This window comes from Rhinichthys klamathensis, unplaced genomic scaffold, assembly GCF_029890125.1.
Source record: "Rhinichthys klamathensis goyatoka isolate OS25496 unplaced genomic scaffold, OSU_Roscu_1.1 h1tg000036l_1, whole genome shotgun sequence".
NCBI classification, from domain to species: Eukaryota; Metazoa; Chordata; class Actinopteri; order Cypriniformes; family Leuciscidae; genus Rhinichthys; species Rhinichthys klamathensis.
Window position 1 is genome coordinate 281,622 of NW_026606584.1, and position 9,295 is coordinate 290,916.

A 9,295-nucleotide genomic window follows, 5' to 3' on the forward strand; every position below is an offset into this window, starting at 1 on the left:
TATTTTGTCACTTATTTGGATTAGTATGCTAGCTGCAACCATTTACATCCAGTCTTTGTGCTAAGCTAGGCTAGCGGTGGGTGCGTCAAACAGACTTATAGCACGCACGGAGATGAAAAAGGTATGTATGGACTTCTAACTCTGATCTAACTCTGGGGGATAAGGTGAATAGGCTAAAGTCCCAAAAAGTCGGAGTGTTCCTTTAACGAACAACTTCTTTCAAAACAACTTTTTTCTTTGACATCACTTATTTAGGCAAAAAGGCAAAAGTGAACCTTTTATTTTCATTGCTAGCACTTTTTCTTTAACGTCCCCCACAATGTGTTCTCTGCACTTCTCCGCGAACTCGGCTAGCTTCCCTGGGGTGAAGCTGATGCTGTTGAACTGGACCCTGTCTGCAAAGTAGAGCTCCGCGATAGGGGCGAGCTGAGCCACTGCATTCCGAGAGACACCCTCTTTTCTGAAGGCTTTGGTCATGGTTGCTCCACGTCGCGTTAGCTTCAAAAGCCTTTTGTATCGACGTAAAACATCACGAACATTGTTGGCTGAAAAACAATCAAAACAAACAAAAGTGAATAACTCACTGAGAGAGATACCCTCCCCAACCAAATTATTTTAAATAATATGGGGCAATATGTGTCTTTGGCTGTATTAAACAGCTTTTTAAGCCAAGTGATTTAAAAAATTTAGTTTAAAAGAGTTTAACCAATTTAACCCACTGGGGGAAGAAATTTCATCTTCAAGATGTGTGTGACCATCATATGACAGTAACAGAGCACACGCAATCTATTCTAATATGGAATTGTAATGGAATAGTAAAGAGTGACAGGAGGGAAACGGTTTTTGAAAATGGTCTCCGTGTAAACAAAAAAAAAGTGAATTTCTGAAAATGATGACGTCATGCACATGTGTATTACGCATTCTGTCTATAGTGTATCATCGCCATCTAATGGCCTGGCAGCAGAATACAGCGTTTTTAATCATTGTGATCTGTGTGAATGGCGATCGCTTTGACAATTGTGTCGTCTGTATGCGGAAAACTCAAAGAAAAACATTCTCTGCTTTAAGCATATCGTTGTCGTGTAAACGTACCCTAAGATTGCTCCATCATTGGCCTAGAAAGATAACATTCTGGGAGTCAAGACTATAAAGGAGGAAGGATGCCCTCCCTTCACTGTCACACTCTGCAGCCACTCTGTGTGACTGTTAGACTGCTGACCTTTTATTGCAAGAAAATAAACCTCATCAAAGACATATATAGTATATTTGTCTCTTATTCAGAATTGATTATTGTTTATTTGCAACAAAACCACCTTCAAATAATTTGCTATGGATATTTAGCTTAATTTTGTTTGGTTTATTTTTCCAGATAAAGTTTAAAAACACTTGGGGGCACTAAGCTAAGAAAAAAGTACTGTTGAGACCTGATTAAAACTCTTCCATGTATAGAAAGATGTTTGAATATTGTTCTGAGAAGTAAAGCTGATAGGTTTGCTTCACAACTTGATAAAGATTTGATTGAGTACTTGTCTCCTGGATATTTTATACTGCCATTGTTTAATTAGTTTGTTTTAATATTTGTATGACCCAATAACCTAAGTCTAATTTGCTCAGTAAAGAAACTGTTTTGGAGTGTGACGTTGTTCTGAAAGGACAACTCATCCAATCTGGACTAGCCACTAGATTAAAGACTCACAAGGTTTTTCACTCAGCCCCGGAAATTTTGAGGATTTATTAATATCTGTAGCCACAACGAGAATGAACCCCACACGAGTGAAGCGTTCGTACATAATCAAACACAAGGGGCTGCATATTCCAGATCACCCCAGGCACTGGAGTCAAGAGACCCTTTGTTGTTTAACTAAAGGAAGAACATTGTCAATGTTTTATAATTTGGCAAGAACAGATCTGTTCAGAAATGGTGAAACAAGAGGCCCTAACAAGAAGTCACCTGACCCCTGCGACTAAACAGACTGAACCATTCAGGGGCCCGAGCTAGTTTTCCCCTCATCAATTAGTACGTCTCCTTGTGGATGTCCATACAAAAATACCCTTTGTCTTGAAGACAACCATTTGCGAACTAAACCCTTACGTGGTACACACCACGGATGCGACAAATGCTGACCATAAGGATACCCACACACACACACACACACACACACATATAAGGACTTTCCTCCAATTCTCCAATACCAATAAACTCATCCCAGAACAATTCTTGACTGACCCATAATCAAAATCATGTAACATAACATAATTATATATTGTGTTTACAACCCCTGTATGTGTCTATTCTGCTTAGATCACATCTAAGTCATGTAATTGTTATAACTGTGAGATGCTGGAATGAAAGTGTCATTTTTCCTATCATTATGCTCATATATTATTAATTCAGAAGGTGGCTTGATTGAAATCTGTGTAAAAATGTTTATGTTCTTAAAATGGCAATTATGTATAAACTGAATTCGCTGTTCGAGCTGATGAATAAGCATAACACATGATTCGCGATGAAAGAAAGGGGGGGGGGGGGGGGGGGGGGGGAGAGGGTTGATAGAAAAGACCCCCTTCTCAAATAACCATATAGTATCTTATTGTCCGAATTCCAAATTCCTCCAGGAGGCGGGACAAACATTTTGAGTTTAAAATCTTAGACCCGAACACAGAATCGCTCTCTTGTGATGCTCTCTTGTGTTCTCATTCTCTTGTGCTCTCTCTGGTTCTCTGGGGCTCTTGCCCTCTGCTCTCTGATGCTCTTGCTCCCTTCCCTTGGAAAAGGTCTCGGCAGAACAAGCCGGGTGGAGCCGACGATGGTTATAGTAACCATGTAGACGCAGAGACAAATGACCCAAATCAAGATATGGGTTAAAACAGATTTAATTCAAGCCATCTCGTCACACTTTTCTTTCTTTTCTTAGTTTGTTTTCTTTTCCGTTAAAAGTCTCGGTTCTAAGTTAAGTTGTGCTGCAAAGTTTCGTTTAAAATGTTTCGACTGCAACACGCTTCCAACTTCAAAGACTTTCATCCATCCGCCAACACACCACGTGACTGGCTGCCCAAGATCTATCAAGCACGAGGAGACCGCCAGCCAAACCACGGACCCGGGGAACACCTTTACACCGACAAAAGGGAATCCCCAAAAGCAACCCAAGGACAAGCAAGTACCTCCAGACTTTTAGCTGAAACTGCAGGTGCATTTTAATATCAAATTGAATTACCCGCCTAAGAAATTAATTAGGTGAAATTAATTAAGGGTGAAATTAATTATTGATGGTTCGCTCAGGCCATGTCTTTTAAGTGCATAAAGAAACTTGGGATCTCACCATCGAACTCCTAAAACTCATTCTTCCTCACTCTCTGTCTTTCTTCAACTTGTATGAATGCGTGTGCGTGTGTTTGTGTTATATTAGTTTTATGTGTGTTAGTCATAGGCTTATAATCAATAAAGTATTGTTTGTATTTGAAAAGAGAAGCATTACTTGTGTTATGTGCTTACAGATTTATTGTCTTGAACTTCGATCTAAGTTACCTATGCTTTGACCCTTGATTTATTTCTTAATTTAGCTGTTAGCTGGGAATTAGTCTTTCTTGGCCAAGAAGATATTATATTTCCTAGAATTAATAATTGTTTATGCTTTCCGTTCATTGGATGAACTGATAAACTGATCATTCTATTGATTTTGCTACAGTAAATTCTGAAAATAATTCAATTATTAATTATTGATCATAATCCGTTATGAATAATAATTAATTATATCTATACGTGCGTATAAACGCTACATATCGGTCCCACTTTATATTAAAAATAAGTGGGAAAAGTGGGACCTTTAAAATCGGTCCCACTTTTAAAGACACCTGTCTTTAACTATGCACTTGTGTTAAACTTAAAAAGATTAATTGTTAGGTGCAATGTACTTATTGTGTTTATGTTGCATTGTAAAACACTTTTGCTGCTATTGAGGTGGGATACGGGTAAGGTTAGGGACAGGTTTGGTGATATATTTAGTTTTCAGGTTGAGTAAAGTGGTAGGGTCAACAGTAATTACATGCAGGTATTTTTTTAATATACGTACAACATAAAACACATATATGTGCACAATAAGTGCATTGTAGCAAATTATCAATTTAAATGTTATTACATAGTAGTTAAATAAACTTAATATGGAGAGGGTTCTTAATATCTAAAACCAAAGGTGCCTCTGTACTTTCCCCAAGAAAGAACGACGTATCATATGGAAGTAATTACTGGATTTATTTTTACAAGTTAAACTGTTTATTTATGTGCTAAATTAACACCTAATATAAATATATACATATATCTTGACTAATGTAATTGACTTAAGTCCTGGAATGTATCACATCACTCCTGCATCCTTTTTGAAGCTTGGAAGCTCCAGTTCCCCTTAATTTTAATTGCATGGAAATCAGCATCCAGTAAGTGAAACCACTAGCTCTATAAAAACGTTGTGTGAGCTGTGTTTACCTCGTTTTATCTTGTCATATTCATTCTTGTCCTTCCTCTTGTTCTTCTTATGTTTCTTGCTTTTGTTTTTCTTGTTTTTGCTTTTCTTTGTTTTTCTTCTTTGACGAGTCCCTTCTGAACTTGAACTTGAAGAGGAGTCATCACATGATTCTTCTGTGACTGATGATTCTACATCAGTTGATGTGTTCCCATCACTAGATAGGTCAACAGCCCCAGTTTCTTCATGTGCCACTGATGTTCTAGGAATCAGATCATCTGAATGAAGAAATATAACAAATATTGCATCAAAATCAATACAAATTCAATATACATTTACAGTTCCTTTTATTGCCATTGCATGATACATACAATGAAATGAAGGTGTACTATCTGCAACAGTGCTCAAAATACATTTTAAGAATAAAAATATGGAAACCACACATCTAAAATATATAATCTATACAATCCAATGTATATAATGTATAGATTATACAATGAATGTTGAGCTGTTACTTTGCTGTGCTGAAAGCTCCACTACTTGCTGCCGAAGCTCACTGTTCAGGGCTTCCAACTCCTTCACTTTATTTTGTAATACTTCGGCCTTGTTCTGCCACATCAGTATTTCTTGCTTTATTGGCTTCATTGTATTCACTGGAGCTAAAACAACAACAAAACAGTGAGTAGTTTCACTGTTGTATACAGTGATAAGACATTTATGTAGTTTACAGAGTTAACAGTTACAGCACTATACAAAAGTAACAGAGTATATAAATATATTAAGAGAAAAGAGATTTCCTATACATTGAAGGGCACAAATAAAACTAAAGAAACCAGTGTCGTAAGTGTAAGAACTGCTATTTGCTAAATGATTACAGTTTGACAAATCGCTTACCTTCACATTCATCCTGTAGACTTTCTACCCGTTTTTTACGGGTGTTGTAATGTGACATCTAATAATCAAAAAATAAATACATTAATAAATCATGTCAATGACTAAAGTGACAAAGTTTATTTTTAACATTTGTCATTGTTATATTTTTGATATACTTGTATGCAAAAAAAAAAATATGATTTTAGGCATTACTAGTTTACTGCAAGTGATTAACATATAACACACATACAACACTAAAGGTGATGATACACACAAAGCAATTTTTTGAGCAATGTTGCTGGGCAATGTTGCCATCAGCGGGCAACCAGATGAGACACCGGGCCCACGACCCATCTAAATTATCCAGATAGAAATGTATTGCCCATTTTCAATGGAAATGTGCCCAAGCAACAATCGCTCGGCAAGATTGCCCAGCAACATTGCTCAAAACGTTGCCCTGTGTATCACCTTAATATGTTCTGTTTTATAGAAACGGTTTCATGTCTTCAATACATTACAGAAACAAATAAAGCCGATCACTTTCACTACTTAAAACAGGACTTTAAGTAAAATGACATTGTACGTCAAAAACTAAATAAAATACCTTTTCCACAGTTGTTAAGACGTCTGGAGCGTTCGATCACACCGTACGGGAGTTCAGTTCAAAAATGGCTTTTCTGCCGCGTTAAGGAAGATCCATTGGGCGGTAAAACTTTTTAAGCACCTTTTAAGTAGTCTTCCTCAAGAGGGCGCGGCTGCTAAGAGAGTCGAATAATCTATTCGACTCTGTCTTATAATATAACACACAATTATAAACACATACAATTTTGTTTTAATTTATTTGTCATACAAATTAAAATCTGCCACAGTAATCTTGAAAACATGATTAAATCATTTGTGTTTGAGTTATCGGAAATGACTGTGTGACAACCGCTGAGAAATGTATCAGTTAACTTGTGACATCGCCGTCGGTGCAGTCGGGACAGAAAAAAAACCTACTAAATAATAACACAAATAAACCCTTATTACAATTTAATAATAATTAAATATTATTAAAAAAACAAAGACCATAGAGTTTATTATTTTATTTAAAATAATATGTATTCCCAAAAACAACTGCGCCGTCAAGACCCGCCCATTTCCGGATTTGTCTGTTCGAAATCGCGCCATCAGAGCTCTCTCTATTTTTTTAAAAAACATCTATATTTGTTACAATTCAGGTTATGAAGTTCGGGTAGGAGGGAAGAAATCAAACTTAGAAGGTAAAAGAAGTAAAAAGAAGAATAGATGGATATTTAATCAACTGTATAGATGAGCACTTTATTAAGAGCACTCATTGAGAAAGTTTATGTTAGTGAAACGAACAAGTCACGTCTGAAATTAATAAAGTGGATGCAAAGAAAAAGATTACTTCATGGTAGAATGAAATGCAGGCGATGCAAGAAACGCATGAAAATGGTTACCTCTTCTTGTAAAGATGGTTACATCTGGTAAGTATCTGATTATTAATGTACTTATTTATGGAAATATCAGGCATGTAAACAAGCTGAGAAATATGTGTAACATTTATAGAAGATTATAACGGGAAAAAATAAAGAAGGAAAAACTTGTTTCCGTTCACATAAGCATACATGCACAAAATATACTGTACAAATTATAAACTGAAATACACTTTAGCAAATCTTTTTTCTTTGCTACTTTTACAAAATGTCACCCTCTTATAGTCCATAACTATCAGAAATGATGTAATAAAATGCAAAGATTTTTTTATTTTTTTATTACAATTTGTTAGTTTTCTTGTTAGGTGTTCAAATGTTGCTGGCCCACTTTGGCTGAGTGTGTTAGATAAAGTGGACCAGGGATTCAGGAAAAATGGGTGACCTTTAACCTTCAGTAATGATAATCAAATTCATTAAATAAATTGACATTCACTGGTTATTTTATATTTGACATGTATAATCTACTTTTTAGAAAATTGAAGTGAGTGTACATTACCTCCATTCACCCCTAAGGGAAAGATTAAGATACTTTTATTTTTCTACATACAAATTGACAGACATCATTCCAGAATTTAACAAGATGACAATTCCAGAAAAGGTGGGATAATGTTTCTGGTTAATTTATACAGAATTCACATGCATTGGTCATTTAAACTAAAAGTCCATGATCACAAAATATTAATGTAATCACAGACAGACTCGATGATGGTGAGATCAGGGGACAGTTGCATAAACTTAGCCACTATGTTTAAGACTGTGTCTTAAGAACTAATTTGGCCAACTAGAAATTAGTCAAGGGGTAATCACTCTTACTTTTCTGATTCAAATTAGACTGATCTACCTTTTTAGTAACTGACTTTTAAAAAGTTAGTACCAGTCTTGAAAAAAAAAAATTAGATGACTAACTTAAGACTAGTCTAAGCAGTTTATGCAACCGGCTGATCATACCGGCTGTTGTCAGACTCCTTGTGCATACCAAAATCTCCCTGGATTATTAATTTATGATTATGATTATTTAAATTAATGTTTGGTAATGTAAACTGATATTTCCTACTGACACACTACAGCAAAAGATAACAAAATAACTGGCTTAAACAAAACAAAAATGTTGTGGTGAAAATACTAACGTGCTTAAGAATGTTTTTATATGATGAATACTTCTCATTTGCAGGCAGTGCAAGAAGTCATGTAGACGAAACAGAAAAAGCATTAGGACCAAGTCACTTTTTTCCCATTCCCATGCAAGCCTTTTTAGTTGGATGAAGTATATACACAGGTATGTTTATATTGTCTGTGATCTCTAGTGCCTTTTCATCCATAACATTCTGCACATTACATTTTTGATTCTGTCATTTTACAATAATATTCCATGGCATTATGTTTAGATTTTCACAGGGTCTCCATATGCGACAGGTGGATATGATGTTAGATAACATCTCAAATAGTAGTGCGACTCTGTCCAAGATGTCCATGAAACTGCGAAGTGTATGTGTGAGAAGTATGCGGAGGCTCAGGAAAAAAAGTGGACAAAAAGTTGGTGGGCTCAATATATGTGTACACATTGACGAAAGCAAGTTTCGCCACAAACGGAAAGTAAGCCTTGACCAAAAGAAAAACATTTCTTCTCTTCACATGTGGATGTATGGACAAGACACAATATTGTTACATAGTTCTTTATGCTTTAGATTACAGCGGGCAAAGTACTGTGTAATTAAAACAAATTTACAGTTTAACTTTCGGTAATTATAGTGTACCTATAAGTACTTACATGTAAGTATAAGGGAACAATATGTAATAAAGTGGTAACAACCACGAGAATTAATTAATTATTTATACTGTAATTATTTTAGAACTAAGGTGTACTTATTCTACTATTATGATGGAACAACCCTACATTTGGGAGAGATTTAGCAAGAACATACACTGTTTACCTTTTTGTAATAATAGTGTACCAATACATTTGAAAGATTGCAGGGTACATATATGTGCATTTATAGTTTTTTTTTTTGCTAGCAAAAGTGCAGATGTTTTAGATTGGTCTTACACATTTCAAAGCAAGTCAAAATTTTACAATTTATTTTTAAATACTGGGGAAATACTCTTGTTTCATGTAGTTACAGGGTAAGTGTGACATTGTGGGCTTTAAATTAAAGTGGTGCTTGTTACCCTCTTGTTCCATGAAGTTACAGTAAGTTACGGTAAGTACAATAAAAATACATACACATCTAATATCACTGACTCGGAAATCTTTATTTGAAAACCAACTTAATTCAAAACAGATTCACAACACTTCTTATTTTGTTTAAAAGTACTCTTTTTAATCAACATTTAATTTCAATTATTGACCGAAAGTAGCACGTTTTGTCCCATTTTTTTATTTCTCTTGTTCCTCTTCTTCTTCTTCTTCTTTCTTTTCACTGATGAATCTTAAGAAGAAATCATGTCTTTTGCTATTCTGTATTAAAA

General features: G+C 35.3%; 1 protein-coding gene across 1 annotated transcript; it reads right to left on the reverse strand.

Moving 5' to 3' along the window:
- Positions 1-243: 243 nt before the first annotated feature.
- LOC130081147 (coiled-coil domain-containing protein 106-like) lies at positions 244-5,112 on the reverse strand. Its single transcript, XM_056246107.1, has 3 exons — positions 4,973-5,112; positions 4,481-4,735; positions 244-545 (listed from the first exon to the last, which is right to left on the reverse strand). Exons 1-3 carry the CDS (start codon positions 5,100-5,102, stop codon positions 244-246), a joined length of 687 nt encoding a protein of 228 aa, XP_056102082.1. The 5' UTR covers positions 5,103-5,112.
- Positions 5,113-9,295: the final 4,183 nt, after the last annotated feature.

What these genes read in the sequence shown, in the direction of transcription:
- LOC130081147 (XM_056246107.1), bottom strand. Translation starts at nt 5,102, where the DNA reads ATGAAGCCAATAAAGCAAGAAATACTGATGTGGCAGAACAAGGCCGAA. An exon ending in GGAGCTTTCAGCACAGCAAA is followed by an intron (nt 4,736 to 4,972) that starts GTAACAGCTCAA and finishes TTCTTCATTCAG; the next exon opens with ATGATCTGATTCCTAGAACA. An exon ending in ATATGACAAGATAAAACGAG is followed by an intron (nt 546 to 4,480) that starts GTAAACACAGCT and finishes ATTGTTTTTCAG; the next exon opens with CCAACAATGTTCGTGATGTT.